The 24,813-nt window shown below is 38.6% G+C and overlaps 1 protein-coding gene across 1 annotated transcript in view; it reads right to left on the reverse strand.

Annotated features, from left to right (window-relative positions):
• Window positions 1-9,285: 9,285 nt before the first annotated feature.
• The window catches only part of LOC306859713 (FERM domain-containing protein 4B-like), a gene marked incomplete at both ends in the record, with an annotated part of 27,073 nt that continues 11,545 nt past the window's right edge, over window positions 9,286-24,813 (reverse strand). Inside the window, 13 exons of the mRNA XM_079400917.1 lie at window positions 9,286-9,373; window positions 11,569-11,704; window positions 13,374-14,158; window positions 14,385-14,549; window positions 15,167-15,308; window positions 15,562-15,618; window positions 16,484-16,712; window positions 17,279-17,395; window positions 17,720-17,853; window positions 18,139-18,277; window positions 18,833-18,971; window positions 19,900-19,976; window positions 21,687-21,773. Coding sequence (XP_079257043.1) covers window positions 9,286-9,373; window positions 11,569-11,704; window positions 13,374-14,158; window positions 14,385-14,549; window positions 15,167-15,308; window positions 15,562-15,618; window positions 16,484-16,712; window positions 17,279-17,395; window positions 17,720-17,853; window positions 18,139-18,277; window positions 18,833-18,971; window positions 19,900-19,976; window positions 21,687-21,773 — 2,295 coding nt within the window. The remainder of the gene's footprint in view (window positions 9,374-11,568; window positions 11,705-13,373; window positions 14,159-14,384; window positions 14,550-15,166; window positions 15,309-15,561; window positions 15,619-16,483; window positions 16,713-17,278; window positions 17,396-17,719; window positions 17,854-18,138; window positions 18,278-18,832; window positions 18,972-19,899; window positions 19,977-21,686; window positions 21,774-24,813) is intronic.

Raw genomic sequence — 24,813 nt, forward strand, 5'->3', positions numbered from 1 at the left:
TAAGAAAATCTGATATACTAATTTACTCAACCAACAAAAAAATAAGCTAAATTTTCTTTTTAAGATTTTTCATATTGTATTGTTACATTATAATTTTTTTTTATTTTACATTTTACTTTTATATTTAATTTTTTCATTTTGCTTTGAAATATGACTTTGTGAGACATTTCTGTGTGAGATTGGTCCATACAGTGACCCCATATCCTTCTGGGATTTTGAAGTAAGTGAATTTGTCCCTCAACCACCAGTGTGTGTGTTAAAAGAATACATTTGCACAATACAGCTTCCTGTTTCGCCATCAGTTCAGCTTGTTCTGTTATATTATTTATAGGCCACAATATACACTAATTTAGGGTCTCCATTCCCAAATGCATAAAATGTATATGTGTGTGTGTGGGGGGGGTGTATATATACTTAGATACACACACACACACACATATATACAGTGCCCTCCAAAAGTATTGGAACAGTAAAGACAAAATTGCTCTGTTGGCTGTGGAGTCAAGACATTTACAAACATGATTAAAAGATGAATATGAGACAAAACTACAGAATGTCATTTTATTATTGGGTGATTCAACATATAGATGTTTTACCAGCTAAGAAGTTCAGCACTTTTAGAGTTCATCCCTCTATCTGATGAGAGCATAAGTATTGGAGCAGTTGCCTCACAGGTCTTTCTAAGTGATCAGCTGTGTCCTGTTGCATTAATTCTTCAGATATTAAAAGCAGGGAATGTGTCGTATCAGTTATATCCATTACTTCTGTATTCTGAATCTTGCATTCGATGATGACACACACAAACCAGGATGAAGATGAGGGAGCTGACTTTGAGAGAAAAGCAAGCAATTTAGATGCTAAAAGAAAAGAGGAAGTCAATTAGAGCTCTACCAAAAACAAAGGGCATGGAGAAATCAAGAGTTTGGAAACCACCAGCGACACCAGCAACTAACAACTACCTGATCGGCTGAGAAAACAACAGTAGTTGATGACAGACAAATCATAAAAGCTGTGACCCTTACTGGACCCCCTGCAGTTTGCCTACAGAGCAAACAGGTGATGTGGATGATGCAGTCAACATGGGACTGCACTTCATCCTGCAGCATCTGGACAGACCAGGGACTTATGTGAGGATCCTGTTTGTAGACTTCAGCTCTGCTTTTAACACCATTATCACAGAAACCCTTCAGAATAAACTAACTCAGCTCTCCGTCCCCACCTCCGTCTGCCAGTGGATCAACAGCTTCCTGACAGACAGACAGCAGTTAGTAAAGCTTGGCAAATTCACATCCAGCACTCGAACCATCAGCACTGGAGATCCTCAGGGCTGCGTACTCTCCCCACTGCTCTTCTCCCTCTACACCAACGACTGCTCATCTAAAGACCCCTCTGTCAAGCTCCTGCAGTTTGCAGAAGACACCACACTGATTGGCCTCATCCAGGACGGTCTGCTTACAGACGAGTCTGCTTACAGACAGGAGGTTAAGGAGCTGGCTGTCTGGTGCAGTCTCAACAACCTGGAGCTTAACACGCTCAAAACTGTGGAGATGATCGTGGACTTCAGGAGAAACCCCCCTGCTCTCCCCCCACTCACCATCATGAACAGCACTGTGACTGCAGTGGAGTCATTCAGATTCCTGGGCACCACCATCTCTCAAGACCTGAAGTGGGATATTCACATTGACTCCATTGTGAAAAAGGCCCAGCAGAGGTTGTACTTCCTTCGCCAGCTGAGGAAGTTCAACCTGCCACAGGACTTACTGAAACAGTTCTACTCCGCCATCATTGAATCCATCCTCTGCACTTGATTAACTCTCTGGTTCAGCTCAGCTACCAAATCTGACCTCAGAAGATTACGGAAGGTAGTCCGGACTGCTGAGCGAATCATTGGTACAACCCTCCCCACTCTCCAAGAACTGTACGTATCCAGAGTGAGCAAAAGGGCTGGTAAAATCACTCTGGACCCCTCACATCCAGCACACTCCCTCTTTGAACTGTTACCGTCTGGTCGACGCTACAGAGCTCTGAGCACCAGTACGACCAGACACAGAAACAGTTTCTTCCCTCAGGCAATACATCTCATGAACACTCAATAATAAACGTGGAACACACAACTAATACATCATCCATTCACCACACTCACTTATTTATTTTTCTCATTTCTAATTTGCACATACATGACCTGTACATATATAGTAGTTTATATTATATATTGTGTTTTTGCTGTTTTGTACATTGCCTATTTGGATATTTGTATATTATTCTTTATTACCTGTGTCCTGTCCTGTTGCTGTCTTTCTGTTGCACTGTGGAGCTTCTGTCACTATAACAAATTCCTCGTATGTGTAAACATACTTGGCCAATAAAGCTCATTCTGATTCTGATTCTGAAAATGAACCCTAAAAGACGGTGTCTGTAAAATCACCAACAACTTCCAGAAAGCTGGGGTGATGTTCTGACATTCTACTGTCCTCAGGAGACTTTGACACAGAATAACAGATGCTACACAGCTAGATGCAAACCTCTGACCAGCACCAAACATAGAAAGGCAAGATTAGAGTTTGCAAAAAAGCACAAAGGTGAGCCAGAAGAGTTTTGTAACTGTGTTTATGGACCGAAGTTCTTCATATTGCATCAGAACAATGATCCAAAACACCCTGCCAGTTCAGTCAAGGACTTTATAAGGGCAAAGAAATGGAAAGTCTCAGATTGCCCAAGTCAATCTCCAGATTTAAATCAGATTGAACATGAATTTCACCAGCTGGAGAGGAGAGTAAAGGCAGAAACTCCCCAAAACAAGCAACAATTGGGATTGGCTGCATTAAAGGCTGGGAAAAGTATTTCAAAGGATGAGACCAAGAGTCTGGTGATGTCTATGGGTCCCAGACTCACTGCTGTGATTGTGTGCAAGGGATCTGCAACTAAATAATAGCTTTTAATCTTTTATATCTGCCTTATGTTCAACTGTCCCAATACTTATGCTCACATCAATGATTGGATGAACTCATGCTGTTCTTTTTATTTAAAACATGTATGTGTTGAAACGGCTAATAATAAAATGACATTCTGTAGTTTTGTCTCATATTCATCTTTTAATCATATTTGCAAATGTCTTGACTCCACAGCCAACAGAGCAAGTATATATATATATACACTCACCTAAAGGATTATTAGGAACACCATACTAATACTGTGTTTGACCCCCTTTCACCTTCAGAACTGCCTTAATTCTACGTGGCATTGATTCAACAAGGTGCTGAAAGCATTCTTTAGAAATGTTGGCCCATATTGATAGGATAGCATCTTGCAGTTGATGGAGATTTGTGGGATACACATCCAGGGCACGAAGCTCCCGTTCCACCACATCCCAAAGATGCTCTGTTGGGTTGAGATCTGGTGACTGTGGGGGCCATTTTAGTACAGTGAACTCATTGTCATGTTCAAGAAACCAATTTGAAATGATTCGAGCTTTGTGACATGGTGCATTATCCTGCTGGAAGTAGCCATCAGAGGATGGGTACATGGTGGTCATAAAGGGATGGACATGGTCAGAAACAATGCTCAGGTAGGCCGTGGCATTTAAACGATGCCCAATTGGCACTAAGGGGCCTAAAGTGTGCCAAGAAAACATCCCCCACACCATTACACCACCACCACCAGCCTGCACAGTGGTAACAAGGCATGATGGATCCATGTTCTCATTCTGTTTACGCCAAATTCTGACTCTACCATCTGAATGTCTCAACAGAAATCGAGACTCATCAGACCAGGCAACATTTTTCCAGTCTTCAACCGTCCAATTTTGGTGAGCTCGTGCAAATTGTAGCCTCTTTTTCCTATTTGTAGTGGAGATGAGTGGTACCCGGTGGGGTCTTCTGCTGTTGTAGCCCATCCGCCTCAAGGTTGTGCGTGTTGTGGCTTCACAAATGCTTTGCTGCATACCTCGGTTGTAACGAGTGGTTATTTCAGTCAAAGTTGCTCTTCTATCAGCTTGAATCAGTCGGCCCATTCTCCTCTGACCTCTAGCATCAACAAGGCATTTTCGCCCACAGGACTGCCGCATACTGGATGTTTTTCCCTTTTCACACCATTCTTTGTAAACCCTAGAAATGGTTGTGCGTGAAAATCCCAGTAACTGAGCAGATTGTGAAATACTAAGACCGGCCCGTCTGGCACCAACAAACATGCCACGCTCAAAATTGCTTAAAACACCTTTCTTTCCCATTCTGACATTCAGTTTGGAGTTCAGGAGATTGTCTTGACCAGGACCACACCCCTAAATGCATTGAAGCAACTGCCATGTGATTGGTTGATTAGATAATTGCATTAATGAGAAATTGAACAGGTGTTCCTAATAATCCTTTAGGTGAGTGTATATATATATATAATATATATATATTATATACATATACATATACATATACACACACATATATATAAATATATAAAATAACTGTTTTCTTATTATAAAATATTGTAAAATATAATTTATTCCTGTGATGAAACCTGAGTTTTCAGCATCACTACTCCAGTCTTCAGTTTCACATGATCCTTCAGAAATTACATTATAATATTAACCATGATATACTATTCAAATGTTTGGAGTATGTGTTTGTGTTTAATTGAAATTAATACTTTTATTCATTATTATGTATTATAATGATCAAAAGTGACAGTAAAGACATATAAGGCTACAAAACATTCAATTGTAAATAAATGCTGTTCTTTTGAACTTTGTTCATCAAAGAGTCCTGAAAATTTTTCCACAAAACATTAAGTAGCAAAAACAGTTTTTAACATTGATAATAAGACCCATTATTAATAACTGAGCACCAGTAATAACTGAGCATCAAATCGGCATATTAGAAGGATTTCTGAAGGATCAAATTACATTGAAGACTAATGATGCTGAAAATTCAGCTTTAATATTCTTAAGAGACTTAAAAACATTAATTGAATGATGAATCGAGTCATTCTTTTTTGGTGTCTCAGGCTGCATGTCTTAGATTTTTGTGGTGAAGCTGTTGATTAGTTTTATTACTCAATGAAATAGCTGTGTTGCATGGAAAGTCATGCATTCAGTGCATAAGCTGGGCCTTGTAACAAGAGCTAACATGGCAAAGATTCTTGTCAGGGCAAGGCTCCTGTAGTAAAGAGACTGTTGAGATAATTATATTACCAGTCGTGCAGCAAATGAACCTGCAATAGTATATACAAACATACGGTTGACATGGCAGCTTAAACTATTAGCAAGTGAAGTCTTGATGGCTGAATCATAAAAACGTCTTTGGATTAAGCGTCCTTAGAAAAGCATCTTAGACAATGTCCAATATAAGCAAATGCAGGTAGGAAATGCCTGTCAAGACGTGTCCGAAAACTTCCTGTCAGCTCTTTTCTTTATGAACCAACCGAGTCTGAGTCAGTTTTGCATCTGTAACGACAGCAGTGGAGTTTGAGAATGATGTTGTAATGTAAAAAGACGTAACAACTGAATACACACCTCGTTTTTTTATTCACATCCTGCTGGAAAATGAGAGACTATGTTTTCAAGGAATGACTAGTTCATGGTTTCCAATGAAAGGTGTGCTGGGTCAGTGTTCACATTCAAACTGTACACTTAAAAAAAACACCAAACGACTTTCTAAAACGTGTGCTTTTACATCACATGCTTCTAAGCCACAAATACAGCAAATACAATCTGTACATCAGATTGACATTCAAAGCAGGAGATCTGTGTGTTCCTACATGGCACATGGGTGTTTCGTTCACGAGGCTTAGAGGAATGTTTCAGGCTCAATACAGGCTTTTAATACAGTTTGATCTGTGACAGCTAAAAAAACTAAATAAAACAAAAAAAGAGTAATGCATTTACAATAGATGTGTATGGAACAGGACACTGCACTGGGATACACATAAAAATACACAAAAGTATTTCATAATTTAAAGGTATAGCCACAAAACTTACAAAAATAACACATCAACACAAGACTACGAGACTAGTGGGATAAAAATCACAATAATACTTTACAATAATTAGTTAATATTAGATAATGCATTAACATAACAATGCAATTTTGTACTGTATTTATTCATATTTGTTAATGTTATAAGTTTTTGTTCAATGTTAGTTCCATTAAATAATATTAACAGATGCAACTTTTTATCAGTTATAGTTATTCAGCTCCTGACCAGTGTTATTTTAGTATTACTATACTAGTATGATTTTATTGTTTTGAATTAGCTTCATTTTTTTATTTTAATTTCTTTTATAAATTTTGTCATCTGCCCGGTCATTTATATATATATACACACACACATGATCAGACTTGTTGGTACCCTTGGTAAATATGATCAAAGAAGGCTGTGAAAATTAATCTGCATTGTTAATCCTTTTGATTTTTTTTTTTTAAATCATAAAAATCTAAGCTTTCATTGGATAATAAGAATTCAAAATGGGGGGGGGGGGGGTATCATTATGAAATAAATGTTTTTTCTCAAATACATGTTGGACACAATTATTGGTACCCCTAGAAATTATGAGTAAAATATCTCTGAAGTATATATTCCCATTCATATTCACAATTTTGAGCACTGCAGGGTGATTATGAACATGATAATATCCAGCCATGGCTTCCTGTTTCACAAAAATATAAATAGGAGGGAAAACAAAGCCCAAATTCCCTTAATCATCCATCACAATGAGAAAAACCAAAGAATATATTTCTGATGTGCAGCAAAAGATAATTGAGCTTCACAAATTAGTGAAGTGGCTTTAAGAAAATAGCTAGAGCAGTGAAAAGTCCAATTTCCACCATCAGGGCAATAATTAAGAATTTCCAATCATCATATAATGTTACGAAACTTCCCGGAAGAGGACGTGTGTCTATATCGTCCTAATGCACGGTGAGAAGGAGAGTTTGAGTGGCCAAAGACTCTTCAAGGACCACAGCTGGAGAATTGCAGAAAATAGTTGAGTCTCGGGGTCAGAAAACATTTTCTAACAGCAAAAAAATTGTCAAACAGCCCCTACATCACCACATGTTGCTCTGGAGGGTTTCAAGAAAAATTCTCCTCGCTCATCCAAAAACAAACTCCAGCATATTCAGTTATCAGACACGACTGGAACTTCAAATGGGACTGGCTTCTATGGTCAGATGAAACTAAAAAATTAGCTTTTTAGCAGCAAACACTCAAGATGGGTTTGGTGAACACAGGGATAAGAAAGTACCCCATGTGCACAATGAAATATACTGCTGTATTTTTAATGTTGTGGGCCTATATTTCTGCTGGAGGTCCTGGACATCTTGTTTAGACGCATGGCATCATGGATTCTATCAAATACCAGCGGATAAAAAATCAATAATGTTAGAAATCTTATAATGGGCCATGTTTGGATCTTCCAACCGGACAATAATCCAAACACAAACCTCAAAAATAACACAAAAATGGGTCACTGAGCACAAAACCAAGCTTCTGCTGGCCATTCCAGTCCTCTGACCTGAACCCTGTAGAAAATGAGTGAGGTGAACTGAAGAGAAGATGCACCGTCATGGAGCTGGGAATCTGAAGGATCTGGAGAGATTCTGGATGAAGGAATGGTCTCTGATCTCTTGTCAGGTGTTCTCTAACCTCATCAGGCATTATAGGAGAAAACTTAGAGCTGTTAAACTGGCAAATGGAGGTTTCAGAAAGTATTGAATAAAAGGGTCCCGTTAATTTTGACCAATGTGTATTAAGAGAAAAACATTTATTTCATAATGATATTTCCTCCCATTTTAAATTCTTATTATCCAATGAAAGGTTAGCTTTTTGTGATTTTTTAAAATAATAGATCAAAAGGATTAACAATGCAGATTTATTTGCACAGCCTTCTTTGATCATATTTACCAAGGGTACCAACAATTCTGACCACGTGTGTGTGTATATACAGACAGACAGACAGACAGACAGACAGACAGATAGACCGATAGACAGACAGATAGATATACATTTCAAATTTTCAATTAAAGTTTTAAATTTAATATTTATATTCTATTACAATTTGGCAGCTCAAATAGCACATATTTGTAAGCAAAATAAGTGCTTTAAGAAAAGTACAAGTTTACATGTTCTCTGTAGCATCTTGCCTAGACTTCCATATTAACTGCAGTTCTGTACATGTGTGTGTGTGTGTGTGTGTGTGTGTTTGGACACGCAGAGCACTGACACAAACTGAGGAATGAGCAAACGATGTACTAATCGACAGCATTCTTCAGATGCCGTTCTACAACCTGTGCTGAACTGGAACATTCCTTTAAGAACAATGACAACATTCTTACTGTATTCTTTAGGCTCAAAATGTGGCGTCTTTGTTTTTTTAAGAGCAGAATAACTAACGTCTGGATTTTGGAGGGTCTTGTATCGGCAGTCTTGCTAAGCTTTACTTCAATCAAGTGCTGTTCTAACAGAATTTGTGCAGGTCAAAATATATACAGTATCAAGCAAGCAAACCACTCACTTGTTATGTAATGGTACACAATCAGAGTGCATAAATGGACTTCTACAAGCACGGACAGCTCAATAAATAAAAAACAAAAACAGCCACTCAGTCATAATAATATTTACATTATTTTGTTCTTGCAGTGTTGAGATTTCAAAATTAATGTTCAAATCTATCACTGACAACGTAAAAAAGGTCCAAAAGGTCATGTGATATGGCTAGTTTCTTCACTCTCAGAAACTTCTGTATGAAATGACATTCACTATATGTGTTCACATCTCGTTTGCTTGATTTATTTTTCTCGCCACAGTTCTAATGAACACTGACGCTCTGACAGTTCTGGGGATTTTACGAGTCATTTGTTCAGCTAGACGTCCACTAGCATGGCCTCAGCGTTTCTCAGAAACACATCCCATTCTGAGGCACGAGAGTATTAGGTCCATGTTGTCCACATCTGTCTGTAAGGTGCTTCTGTTTCTTTCTACTTTCTGTTGTGCCGGTAGTCTTTTAGTCCTGCAGAAGTTGGTGAATACAGCAGTCATGTTGCTGTGGCATCAGCATGCGCTCTGTGACAGGACTGACATGCGGAATCAGCTATTCCAAAAAGGAGGATATTTCCCGTACTAGACGTTAAGGTCATCTTGTAAAAATCATAACTTTCTTTCATTGTTTCACTGGTTTAAAAGTAAAGCTCAAGGTTTTGAGAGAGCATAAAAATAGCTTTAAATCGGTACTGTCAGTGCAAGTCTCTGACTTGTACAAAATAATATCATATCAGTGAAAGACGACCTGTCCTCGTGTGCTCTTTAATGCTCTGTGTCAGAACAGCTGGCCATGGCACCGAACACCTCTGCTGGCTCTGATGTGTGAGAGGTGGCACTGTCCGACGGGAACCTGCCATAAGAAATTGCAAACATTAAATCATGTCAACAGTTAGAATTTTTATGTTGAGTTTGTCTTAATAATGTAGTTAGATTGAAAAGTACCATGGAAAGGCCACAGTAATTGAGTAAAAGCATTGTAACAGGCATTAATACTGCCCTAAAAGTGTGCACAAAGATTGAACTACAGTCGTTGACCGTGCAGAAATTATGTAGTTATAGTATAGTTATACATAAATGATGTATTAATTAACGTATTATATAATATAATATTTTACAAACATTGTAATTTGTTCTGATTTTCTTTGCATCCTAAAAATCTACAACAATGTAAAAAACACTAGCAGCCTCCGAGCATCAATGTTTCAAACCAACGTTTTATTTTGCATGTACAAATCCCCACAACAAATTTGGTCTGTTTTTGCAATCTAAATATGCACAATGCATTTTGCATGTTATTTACACATTTTGAAGGTATTATTTGTTTTGTTTGATCCATCTATTTTGTTTTTATTTGTTTTGTTTATTTGAACGTTTTATTTGATTTATTTTGTTTTATCATTTTGTCTGCATTATTTGATCTCTTTCCGTTCTATTATTTGTTTGGTTTGTTCTATTTGTTTGATCTCTTTGTTTTTATGGTTAGTTAGCACCATTTGTTTGACTTTTTCTTTTTTATCCAATTTGCTTTGGTTACACTATTTTTTTTTATCATAGGTGTGGTACTTGCATGTTTTTAAAACATTGCACTGCCACTAGCTGCAACCAAAGTACAACAACTGGAAATGTTTTGTGTTTGCTGGGTGGTTGCTAAATGTGGTTAAGATGCCCAAAATGGGCTGCAACTGAATATCACTGTATTAGGTTATTATTTTAATACACTAAATTACTTCATTATGACCTAACACTGATACAACAGACCTTAGTTAAGGCAGAAGCCATATTTGACAGGACAAAGTATAAATATTATTATTTCCATAAATGTCTAGAGTTCAAAACACAACATGTTGTAAACATTAGCTGTTACCTAGGGCCTTAAGCCAGGGTGTCAAAACCTACTCCTAAAGGGCCACTATCGTGCTCCAGCCCTAATTAAACACACCTGAACCAGTTAATCAAGGCCTTCAGTATCACTTGAAACTTCCAGGTGCGTGTGTTGAAGCTGAACACCCTCCAGGAGCAGAACTGGACACTCCTGCCTTAAGCCGTTATGACAAAAAAGCCTCATATCTCAAAGCCTCATTTTAATTTGTGTCAGATAAAATTTGGCATCCATAGTTAAGTCCCCTGCTACAGAACGCCAGTCAAAAGTCTCAGAAAGGTTATCCTGGTCCTTCCTGGACCTGGAAGACCACTATCCTGTAGAGCTTAGCTTCAACCCTAATTAAAAACACCTGAACCTGCTACTCAAGGTGCCAGAATTACTAGAATCTTCCAGGCAGGTGCGTTTTAGCAGGTTAAAGCTAAACCAGAGATTGTCTTACTATAGGGAGATGAGAGGGTCTGTATTACTTACTATTGGAGAAAGCATAACGGTCAACTTGGATGACGTATGCCTTAATAACCAATCACATTATAGCCTTGAAGTCATTGAATTTCAGTCAGAACTGTGCAACACTCAATCGTCGTTTACGGATGCCATAGGAATGAATGGGAAGTGCCGTAATCTGAATCCCACCTGTCGCAAAAAGTCTGAGACTTCTCTTATAAAACTAATTTCAGTTCAATCCAAAACTATTGTTTACTGTAAAACATTAAAATCCATTTAACGTGGATTCATTAAATGATAAGCTGTTTCCTCAAAAAAGCTGTTTATTCAGTGTAGTGAAGCCTCATTGACATCCATTAAAGAAAAACTGCCTCTGGTCTCCTTTCTTGCGTACCACCAAAGTGGAAAAGTCAGTATTAGCCATTACTTTTTTTGGCTCAAGGTTGCAGGCTTGCCTTCCAGTGGCTTTGGCTAAACTCTATAAGAAGATGGTCCTTCAGGAGCAGGACTGGACACACCTGCACAAGGTAGAGACTGAATTTGATAGTATTCACTGTGGAGAGCCTAAATTGAGAGCTGTTACTAAAATAAAGCTTTACATTACAGCATCCATAAACATATATGCAAACCAAACCTAGACGGACTGACGAATATACCGATTATGAATACACCTAAATAGCTGGTTTGTGGGTCTTGTCCAAAGTAGTTTTCTGTCTCACCTGTTGTGAGTAGGACTGCGACTGTATGAAGGACTGTAAGCCCCAGCGCTCAAGGGACCGTCTGGCAGTTCACCATCAGTCAGACCCACGGCTAAATGATTCTGCCAGTTTCCCCCTCCACTGGCAGTAGACGACACTAGTGAGGAAGAGAGGTGTGATATGGTAAAGTAACATTAACTTAAATTTCATCAGAAGAAAAGTTTATGCTTTATTTTGATAATCCACTTTTGATATTCTACTAACTTTTATAAGAAACTTTGCAACTCCATGTCAACTAACTTTCATTAGAGTATTAGTAGACTGTTAGGGATAGGGATAGAAAACAAGTTGACATGTACTTGCAAAGTTACTTATAGTCAGTAAAACGTCTATTGGGGACTGTATAATTAATTGTTAGCAGATATTAAGCTGAGAGTCTAGTAATATTCTAATGACTGGTAGTTGACATAGTTATTTACAGTCAGCAGAACATCTAAATTGGACTATCAAAGAAAATGTTAAGGGTAAAAACCCATGCAAAACTCAATGCTACAAAGCTAGGGTGCTGCAAGGGCTTTGCTATGGGGTTGCTAAGGTGCTCTGTGTGGCTGCTATATCCTTGCTAGGATGTTTTGGATGGTTGCTTACTGGCCCAAGTCAAAGTGTCCACCACAAGTCTCTACAAATGGGGTGCCCTATCCTGTTCCCGGAGATTTACCTTCCTGCAGAGTTCAGTGCAAACCCTGCTCCAACAAACCTGTCTGTAATTATCACATCAGACTTGTGTTTGATCAAGATTGGAGCTGAGCTTTGCAGGAAGGTAGATCTCCAGGAACAAGATTGGGCATCCCTGCTCCTTGAAGACCAATGTCCTGCAGAGTTTAGCTACAACTCTAATCAAACAGACTTAAACCAGCTAATCAAGGTCTTTGGGATCATTAAAAAACAATAAAAAAAAAAAAAATCACAGGCTATGTGAGCTGAAGCAGGTTGGAAATAAACTTAGCAGGGCATTGGGTCTCCAGGAACAGGGTATGCGACCTAGTCTCTACAGTATTCTGGTCTCCAGATGTGACTCTATTCCTGAAGTGCACATCTACAGGATTTTCTGGCCATTTTATTGACTACCTGATGAAAGTTCAATTATAGTACTAGCACGCTTTCCTCAGTATGCTGCATGATAAGGTATCACTCATTCCCATAGCACAAGGGGTGCAGGACAAGTTCATTGCCAAGGTTTACCAGAATTTCAAATCGCTCTGGCAGTCGACAAAATATCAATATCTAACTTCTCGCTGGTCCATTTCCACTGTGCAATTTGATAAAAAATCAATTCCTATAGTCCTTTTAAATTTGTTGACTACTGAGTTTGGAAGTAATTTATTGGTCATACCAGAGCAGGGGGGACAACTGGACCTTTCGGCTTGAGGGTGGCCCGGGCCACTCGGGAATGATAATTCAGCTATGGGGCCCATAATGAATGGTTTGAACAGGGCCCAACAATTGCTTACTGCAGCCCTGCACCAGAACCTGGCATTTTGTCAGTAGTGTTGTTGAGTTTGGAAGTTATAGTTTCAGTCATACTAAAACAGGGCCACCAAAAAGGTGGAACAACGGCACTTTTTGGCTTGAGGGTGGACCTGACTGGATCGAGAAGGATCCAGATAACTTGGGAACACTATTTCAGCCAAGGGGCCCATGATTAATGGTTTCTACTGGTGCCAACAACTGCTTACTGCAGCCCTGCACCAGAACCTGGCATTTTGTTGCCCATATGTTTGATTTTATTCATAGTCTGCAAATTATGTTTGAGGAACTGTAGTTACCTGAGGAGAACGAGTTGGTTCGGCTGGAGTGGCTGAAGGGTGCGGGCAGTGTCTGGTAACCCAAGCTGTGCTGGGAACCTCGGTCATATTTGTAGGTGTACACCAGCTGATATGTACCTGGGTCCCTGTGCCCAGCACTGCGATTGTACCATCCCTTCAAATGCTCCGCCACCAAAGCCTTGTACATGTTCTTCGTCAACACCTCATTCAAGGGTCCCTGTCTTCCTCTAGGGGGCCTCACAGTGGCGTATGGATTCTGTGACAAATTATCCGACCCTTCTGTTCCATAATGCCTATTCCGACTACGACTCTGGTAACCATGTGCTGGGTAAGTGGGGTTGACGTTATAGTGACCCTCAAGTTCGCTCTCATAGACGTAAGCTCCATTAGAACAAGGCTCATATTCGAAGCCGGGATACCCAGTCACGTAGTACGCCGTGGGGCCATAGTGATTCTGCTGGTAGCCGTAACAGCTGGAATTTTGAGGGACCAAGTTGGGCATGCTGCCCGTATTGCCATAGATCTCCACTTTGCGGTGGAGCCGGTAGTCATGGGATTGTGAGTCCAGTGTGCGGTAGGGAGGAGTGGCCGAGCAGGGGAGACAGTAGTCCATGCTGGACATGCTGGTATAGGACGAGCAATCGTCCAGCACCTCAGTGCTGTTGCTACGGCGGGACGGAGACAGCGGGAAGGCAGACTTGTTTGCGCAGTGAGAGTGTAGGAGTTGTGACTGGGACTCCAAACTGCCACTGCGGTGCCGGAAACCACGGATGTGACCTTCCGACCTACAGGACACAATAAATATCATTTGTTTTGGTAAAAGAGAATGCACTGAATAAAATAAACTACTTGCATTAGAAACATAAAAGCCACAAAGCTATCAAGACTTTTATATTTTCTGAATCAATTGTGAGTTGTGTTTGAATTGTGTCGCCACCACAATTTTAGGGTGTTGTATGTGGTTGTGCGAGATTTTTCTTGTGTGTGTTTTACTGGACCAAGTCAACTCACCTGAGTTGGCTGCTGCTGTAGGCATTACGGGGCATGACGGGGGTTTGCGGTAAGCTGCGGGGGTCCTTCGGCATTCTGGGTAAAGTTTTACATGGACTGCTTTGGGCAGAGAACACCTCTCGGGGGATGTAATAATGTCCTGGGCCTTGGACCTCATGATCTAATCTGAACTCAAACAGACAAAAGAATACTTTAGATGAAAGAGAAATGTCCAGTGATGCTAAACCAAGAGCTCAGATGTTAAATCTTACTAAAACTGTCAAGAACACGTGTTAGCGTCAAAAAACTAAAAATAATGTTTTTGCAAATGGAAAATTATTATTATTATTATTAGCAGCATTATTATTTTTTACATTATTTTCATGACGTTTTTATATGCTAGATTTGATGTCACATACTGTAGCTATTGAATCGGCCAGAAGGCTAGAAATATAGTATGGGATTTACATATACTTTTATGGTGCTTTTCTGTCTTTTTTGTACTACTACTACTACTATTTATTATTATTAAACGTTATATAATTCATATTAATTACATCAAATCTATATAAAATCTTATTACAGTAATGCAATAATGAACATTATTATTTTCTGACATATTTAAAAAATAGTTAAAAACAACTGCTACCATGACTGATAAATACTTATAAAAATATATATTTTTTAACATTTCTATAATATAAAAATATTGAAATAATATTTTTTTTCTGGAGTGACCCAGACATGTTCTTCACAGTATTCATGAGATTCAGCCCAGCCTGTCGTACTTTGAGTATTCACACCTGTTAAGAGCTCTGTCGTGATGTGTGTCGCTGGATGAGGATCGTCTCTCAGTGTTGTATTCCAGGCCGGACGATGACAGAGGAGGACTGAGACACGGGGAGCACTGGACGGAGCGGGAACGCGGCCTCTGGCCATCATCTTCTGAAGATACAAATATGGTTTTTGACTGCCATGTTTTCTGCTCCGCTACATTTGGTTGCATCCGTTTCAAATAACACCATATAAATTCATTGTTGGTTCTGCATGATAAATGATCTGTTATGAGTGTGTTAATGTGCATGACTCAGTGCCTACATTAGGGAACAATGCTGATGGAGAAACACTGGAAGTGAGGTAATAAATCTTAATTACACAAGCAGAGAGCTGATGGTGGTTTCATAATTGATGTCATTACCGTCATCTAGAGGAAGACTTTCACACAGGGAGCTGCACTCGGACTGAATCAGTTCATCTATGGAAGAAAGAGAAATGATGTTATGTTAATGAACATAAATTAAATCATATATTGTAATTTTATTAATTAAGCCCTATTTTAATTACATTAAATCAACAGAAAATTCACAGCCTAATAAATGTATATGTACCATATTTATATTCAGTATATTAAATATTGGTTGAGCCACAAATCAAAATCACAGTAAAATTGCAGTGATCATTTTTTCTGTTCATGCATATCTTGCTTTAATTCTTCCTTCAGATGGACATGTGCTGAGCATTGTCTGTACTGACAAGCATTTATGATCAACTAAAATATACTTCAATATACTTTATATCACAACTTGCATCATTTATTTAATTTGTAACACATTTGTAATGATAAAGTTGTAATTTTGTCCCATTTAAAATATATTATCTTTTTATGTAAAATCAAATAACAAGCTAGAATTAAAATTACTATAATAAAAATAAGCGTACTTCTGTAAAACACTACAAAATATTATTAAAAGGAAATAAAATGTACTTTTAAGTAAAACATAATGACAGTATTACAAAATGCACTTTTTAATGCACTATAAGTCACTTTAAGTGGCCTTTTATTTCATTGATATTATATTATCTGAACATCCAGTTTCTTAAAAATATACTTTTAAGATTTGAATATACTACACTTGAAGTGCACATTCAATACAGTTAAGCACACTTCTTTTTGACAGGGGATAAAGTGTTAAAACTATTCTATATAAAGAATGATTATATGACTAAAGATTAGGTCAAGAATTTTCATGCATTCAAGTAAAAAATGTAGTTTTTATTATGATTGACGGGGTGTCCTTGACCTGAGATGAGTCACTTCAGCAAACATCTGTCTCACATACCGGCTATGATCACAGAAGCTCTCTGTGTGGGTTTCTGCCCTTTCTTCAGTCTGTATTGGTTCATTTCATCTTCGATCTCCTGCAGCTTCTGCATGGCGTCCAGACAGTTCCTCCTCCTTTTTTTCCTCACTAATTTAGAGATGTCAGGCTCAGTAGCAAGCTTCTTGGCCGCCTCCACGATTTTCTGCTGCAACGCAAAGCGGCTCTCCAAATTTCTGAGGTATGGATCCTAGGAAGAAAGATTGGCATTCAAAACAATGTAAATTATTTTGTATTCTATTCATAAATCTGTCCAAAACTTGAAATGTGCCTGTCGGTAGGAGTGAGAAGAGTCATCAATATTTGTGGTACGTTTTCCGAAATGCCAAATTTGCTAAAGTTTTCTGAGTATTCTGACATGTAGATTGCCTCAAAGCTAATACAGATGAATTATAACCCATCATGATCTTATGGGGTCTTTAAGGCCGCAACCTAAAAAAAATATATCCTAGGTTTGTTCTCAATCAACATCTGTGGTTGAAACCACCAATCAATAAACAGAACGTCCAAGTGTCTTTTTTCCAAGCTTGATCTCCAATACAAGGCCACATCCTGGAATTATTTGGCAGCTAAAATCGTACAGGTGATAATAGACAAACACTAGACTAGAGGAAGATCATTCATTCCACATACTGACACACGTGAGCTAAAAACGGCATGTTGGCATTTGACCAGCTCAGGACAGCCTCATAGCAATAGAGCCAAACCCCCAGTGTCTGATATATTATTCAGTCCTCTACTTGGCCAGACACTAACCTCATTATATGGGAAAAGGTCATCCAATTTGAAGGCCGTCCCGACTCTCCTCCGAACATGAGGAGGGGTTTCGCCTTTGATGAGGGGATACTCTTTTGGGAGTTTGCCAGTGAGTTCCTGAAAGCAGATAAAACGCACTGTAAATGGGTGAAAGACACAAAAAACCAGCGTGGGTCATAATATATACTGAATGTGTGTGTGTTTATATATACATAATAAATATACACAGTACACATATTTTGTAAACAAAAACTTTTACTTTGGATATGATTAATCAGTCGTTTGACAGCACTAAATCAAAAATATAAGTTCATTCTCAATATAACTATTTATAATACATAGTATATTGGCAATTCTATGTTATTTATTAGACTTGCTATGTAATAATGTGATCACAACACAGCCAAAAAGGAAAAAAATAATGGGCTTGTTTGCTCTTACAGCCTCCCGCAGGCATATTTCCTTCAGCTCTGTCAGTTTTTGGCTAAGTATATCCTGGATCTCTCTCTCTTTCTTTCTCAGCTCGGAGAGTTTCTCTTTTTTCTGGTCGTCGTTCATTTCAGAGTCAGCCGAACCTGTGAAATAATGCATGCGTTCATTATGACAATAAAAGAATTAAAGATGACGTCAAGACTAAAGTACAATGAACTTCAATAACATTTAGCAAAGTCTACAATGAAAGAAAAGGTTTGAGAGGAAGCAACACACATAAGAGGAAAAGAAGCCATCTGAGCAGCTCATTAACGCTAAATATGTGAACGGATATCTGTGGAAGCATGTTGACACATGGATAAACAGAGGCTGACTCAACCATTAAATACTATTGAACTATCCTGAGGATCAGATCAGAGCTCATGTACCTGTTGAAACCAGACTCCCGTTACTGGCCATGATGAGCTGATTTTTCACACCTGCGCTCAGTTTGTTCATCTTTGACGCTCCGCTCTCTGTCAGGTCAGATGCGATGTCTCCTAAACTCCTGGCCGTGGTGATTTTTGCCTGGTAATTAATATAAACAGGATAAAGGATTTTATATTAACCCTATGAAGTCTACTATGTAAGGCCTCATGATCAACATCATCAAAACTTGCTGACTTCCACCTTGAGATAGGTACCTATTCTCACTATATCATACTATACGAGCCCTAAAAAGCTTTTTCTTTTTTATAGATTTTTAAACAAATGTTTTGTCTAAAATTTCAATATAATGTTCAATTTTTCTGGCTATTATTTCGCAGGGTTAAAAAAATCATTTGTGATCTTTCTTCACAAAAAATGTGTTTGTTTTTTACAATTCCTAATTTTAGATGAAAAAGATCAAACCTGAAAACATGAATATTTATGAAACACGCACACCTCTGCGCTGCCAGAAGACAGTGGGTGTAGCGCAACTATTATTAAGAACAGGAAATGTTTCATAATTCTGGAGTGGTGTAACGCCTGATGTAACTTTTTGGATTTGAATCTTGTCAATTCATATGAACCTACTATCCTTATATAGATACAGTATATGTGTATCTGGACAGTCTGATAGATGTGTGTATGCTGACTTACTTTGCTCTGTTTTCTGTTCAGGTAGAACTGGTGTTGGCTGATGGCCATGACCCAGATGGTTTTGATCAATGAGTGACTGGCATACCAAGTGTGGATCACCAGTCCCGTCTGACCAAATGTGCGTTTAGTCACTGTTCGCCTGCACGCAGACACACACACACACACACACACACACACACACACACACACACACACACACACACACACACACACACACACACACACACACACACACACACACACACACACACACACACACACACACACACGCAGCATGGTCACTGGAACACATTCAGAGAAGGAAACTGGAAAACACTTAAATTCACTCTGTAAAAATAGCAACTAACCAAATTCCATACTAAGATAATTTTTTTGTTTTTACATTTACTAATTTTTAAATAGCTTTTAATACCTCTTAATGATAAACTTGCATTTATAACATTAAGCAGCACGATTATTTTACCTTGACAAAAAGTTTTCAAAATATTCATGCGTTTTCTGTTTCTTGTTGCATTATATAAGGCGTAATGTGTCTTACACTTTTAAAGAATTACAATGCAAATTCAAATCGGATTCATATACTGTTATAAATATAATGGATATACCTGCTTACTGTTTATGGAATTTAAAATGCCTTTCTGGAAGTTTGGGGTCAGTAAGTTCTCTTTTTAATAAATTAATACTTTTATTTAGCAATGATGCATTCAATTTAATACAAAAGTAAATACATTTATATTTTCAGAAGATTTCTATTTGAAATAAATGTTTTTTGGGACTTTCCATTCATCATCTTGAGCAGCGAATCAGTATATTAGAATGATTTCTGAAGGATCATGTGACACTGAAGACTGTAATAATTATGTTTAAAATTAAGCTTTACATCACAGGAATAAATTACATTTGAAAATATATTCAAATAGAAAAGAGGTATTTTAAATTCTAATATTATTTCAAAATATTACTGTAAGAGACTTCTTTAAAAACATATATACAAAAAATCTTACTGACCCCAAAAATAGAAGTTTATATACGGTGGAATCCAGCTCATGATCTCTATTTCTCCTCACCTGTGAGGGTCATTCACCTCCACAGCAAACTTCTTCTCTCTGAAGTACAAGTTCTCCAACTGCTTCCACTGGAAGAGCTAAATCAGGAAAAGAGAGAGTTTCACAGGCTGATCTCTCGAGCTCACAGAGTCCAGGTGCTTCACCGACTACACCTCACTGCAAAATGACTCAGTGCATGTCAACCTGGCAACCGCTGCAGTACTGCATGTAACCACAGTAATCCTCAAATTACATCATTATTAAAAATACATTCATATTCAAGCTGATTCATACTGAGTATGCATTCACCGTCATACAAAAGTTTGGGGTTTGTAAGATTTTTAAGGTTTTTGAAAGAATTTTTCTGCTCAGCAAGGCTGCATTTATTAAAAAAAACATACAGCAAAAACTGTAATATTGTGAAATATTATTACAATTTGGATATATTTTAAAATGTAATTTATTCCTGTGATTAAAGCTGAATTTTCAGCATCATTACTCCAGTCTTCAGTGTCACATGATCCTTCACAAATCATGATAATATGCTAATTTGATGATTTCAAGACATGTTTCTGATTATTATCAATGTTAAAAATGGTTTAATATTTTTGTGGAAGCTGTAATACAATTTTCAGGATTCACTGACGAACATTTATTAGCATAAATGCTAAATAAAAAAGTATACCTTTCTTTTAAAAAAATCTCTGACCCCAAACCTTTGAAAGGTACTTTTTTTTTTTCATTTAGACATTTAACAGTAACCCTAAAGTTTTATGGTTATTCTGCCATAAAAAGTAGTAGGTGTGAGGTTGCTACAAAAACATTTCTACCAATATAATCCATATAAAATACAGTATAAAACCATCACAACATTTCAGCAGAGGCGTCTGCAGGTTACCGACAAGAACAAACTCTCTCAAGACTTCACATGTGAAACTGAATTATCCAGCTTTTAGAGCATCTACCGGCGGGTCGGAAGGTTAAAAGATGTTAATCAAATCCTGAGCTTCTTCATTATGTTACCGTCTACTCTGCTGAAGCTGTCTTTACTCGCGGTTCCTGACTTGTCTCATCAGGTTTCCTACAGGAGCTCAGGCATGCAGTCTTGGCCCAGCCTTGCAGATGCCAGAGCAGCTCCTCACAGGACTCGCACATCGCAGGCTGTGAAACTCAGCTCAAGCCCAGGGTGGATCACTCTCACTCAAGCTGTTCTAGCCCAGCCAGAGAATCCTAAACCAGTTATTCAGTTCATTATCCCAAGCGTGTGATGTGATGTGTTATATAATTCTGTGCATTATTAGTGACATAATCTCTCTATGATGACTTTGGGGCCCTATGAGTTTCGTGATGCACAAAACCACATAATTCAACCCATGTCTTCAACCTCTGCAGTCCCACTATATAACATGAACCATGAACACACAAACTTCATCTCCAGAGTTGCTCTGTGAGTCGCTTCTTAAGTATTGCCAGGTCTGCGAAACTAAACCAGCCCAACTGTCAATCAATACTAACCGAATCATGTTTGTTTGTTTTTCTTCTAAATAATGCTTTAACCATTGTTTCATCAGCACCCTCTTTTTTACGTACCACATGCAGTCTATGTTGAATGTTACACCTCATTTCTATATCATCATAGCCTCAAGTGCAAATAAAATATGAAAACAAGTGCTGACAAGCTGTGAGTCTCATCTGGGGAAATCAAAGCCTCATTTCACAGGATATACTGAGCTCTGTACAATGACTCATGATTCTGATTATATAACATATATTCCTCCAGTGCCCAGAGACAGGAAAACACAACATACCTTTCGAGGTTTTACTTTATCTTGCTGGTCATACTGTCCTATGCCTTTATAGCTGATGCCCAGCCACCATGGAAGGCCTTGCTTATCCTGCCAGACAAGACCTTTCCATTAGTTACACATCAATATCTTTTATTAGTAAATATTTAAATGTGCCAACACTTTATTTTATGGTGACGTTGTTACACATAGTACAGTGTAATTGTACTTACTATAGTAATAACAGTAAAGTATGCATAATTACAAGCAACAAACCCTAAACCTAATTCCATGTAAATGCATTAATTAATATTACTCAATGCTTATTTATGTAATTACACTGTAACAACTTCACCTTAAGATAAAATATAACATGAAATATGGATTTAGCCACATCACACACACAAAAAAAGTATAATCCTTTATCAGAAATTAACAATGTAACAAAATTTATTACAAAATTACAAAAATTGTTATAAAAAAATGCTCATTAAGGTTCAATTTTGCTGTGGTAGCACACAGAAAAAAATAAATATATAATATAAGTATTTATCATATTATATATAATTTAATATAATAAATATAACATAAATATCATATATAATAATTATATTATAATTAGTGTTGTCAATCGATGGATTAATCACACATTTTTCGACACAATTAATCTCACCTAACATTAAATTTATTAAATATACTTTTATATTGCAATAATTTCACATGCAATCTTCAAATTAATGTAAAAACATCATAAATACAGTATATATTTTATATTTGTTTAGTGGCATCTTTTTTGAAAGTATCACTGATACCAATACTACTGATATCTCTATGAAATATATTTTTAACCCTAACATTTAACCATTGACTAGCCATTCAACATTACAGTATAACTGAGATCTATCAATTTGAACATTTATTAGACTTCAAAAATTAACAACATTTAAATTGAACTTAAAACAATCTTCACATAAACCCATTATAATAAATGTCATATTTAACTACCAGTGCCCTTCAGTAAGTAGGAAAAATGCAGAAATTGAATCAAGTTATCAAGCACTAAATTCGAAATTAAATATAAATTAATCCTTAAAGCTACAAAAGTTATTGATTTCTTCTTTTGTCTTTCGTTCTTTGATTAACAAACATCACAGTAGCTGGGTTTTTTTTAGGTTTTTTTGGCTGCTATTATTTTAAGAGCTGCCACTGCTGAACATAACGTGGATCTGACACGCATTGTATTTTCTCACAACCTTTTACATATAATTGCACAATTGCATAAAGACTTTCTGCATCTAAATAAATACAATTTTTGTCAAGACAACAAAGAGACCGGAGCAGCAGTTGTGAGAGGGGTGGCCAACCCCAGCTCCACCCCTGCCTTAACTGCGTTAAATATTTTTAACCACGTTAAACTGTAAAAATTTAATTGCATACACTCTAAAAAATGCTAGGTTAAATACAACCCAGCGCTGGGTAAAATACGGACGAACCCAGCGATTGGGTTGTTTAGACGCAGCGGTTGGGTTACTGCCCTGAAGTGAAGTGAAATACTGCCAAGTATGGTGACCCATACTCGGAATTCGTGCTCTGCATTTAACCCATCCAACGTGCACACACACAGCAGTGAACACACACACACCGTGCGCACACACAGCAGTGAACACACACACACTGTGCACACACACAGCAGTGAACACACACACACCGTGCACACACACACCAGTGAACATACACACACCGTACACACACACAGCAGTGAACACACACACATCGTGCACACACACAGCAGTGAACACACACACACACACACCGTACACACACACAGCAGTGAACACACACACACCGTGCACACACACAGCAGTGAGCACACACACACCGTGCACACACACAGCAGTGAACACACACACACCATGCACACACACACCAGTGAACATACACACACCGTACACACACACAGCAGTGAACACACACACATCGTGCACACACACAGCAGTGAACACACACACACCGTACACACACACAGCAGTGAACACACACACATCGTGCACACACACAGCAGTGAACACACACACATCGTGCACACACACAGCAGTGAACACACACACACCATGCCCACACACAGCAGTGAACACACACACCGTGCACACACACACAGCAGTGAACACACACACACACCGTGCACACACACAGCAGTGAACACACACACACCGTGCGCACACACAGCAGTGAACACACACACACCGTGCGCACACACAGCAGTGAACACACACACATCGTGCACACACACAGCAGTGAGCACACACACACCGTGCACACACACAGCAGTGAACACACACACACCATGCACACACACACACCAGTGAACATACACACACCGTACACACACACAGCAGTGAACACACACACATCGTGCACACACACAGCAGTGAACACACACACACCGTACACACACACAGCAGTGAACACACACACATCGTGCACACACACAGCAGTGAACACACACACATCGTGCACACACACAGCAGTGAACACACACACACCATGCCCACACACAGCAGTGAACACACACACCGTGCACACACACAGCAGTGAACACACACACACACCGTGCACACACACAGCAGTGAACACACACACACACCATGCACACACACAGCAGTGAACACACACACAACGTGCACACACACAGCAGTGAACACACACACACCGTGAAGACACACAGCAGTGAACACACACACACACACACACCGTGAACACACACAGCAGTGAACACACACACAGCAGTGAACACACACACACCGTGAACACACACCCGGAGCAGTGGGCAGCCATGCTGCGGCGCCCGAGGAGCAGTTGGGGGTTCGGTGCCTTGCTCAAGGGCACCTCAGTCGTGGTATTGAGGGTGGAGAGAGCGCTGGACATTCACTCCCCCCACCTACAATCCCTGCCGGCCCGAGACTCGAACCCGCAACCTTTGGATTACGAGTCCGACTCTCTAACCATTAGGCCACGACATTTAAACATAAAAATTTAACCCAACTGTTGGTTGAAAACAACCCAGCATGTGTTCTGTGCAGTATTTACCCAGCACTGGGTTGTATTTAACCCAGCATTTTTGAGAGAGTAATTTTGATTGTATATTATATTA

Source organism: Barbus barbus (assembly GCF_936440315.1).
Source record: "Barbus barbus genome assembly, chromosome: 40".
Classification (NCBI taxonomy): Eukaryota; Metazoa; Chordata; class Actinopteri; order Cypriniformes; family Cyprinidae; genus Barbus; species Barbus barbus.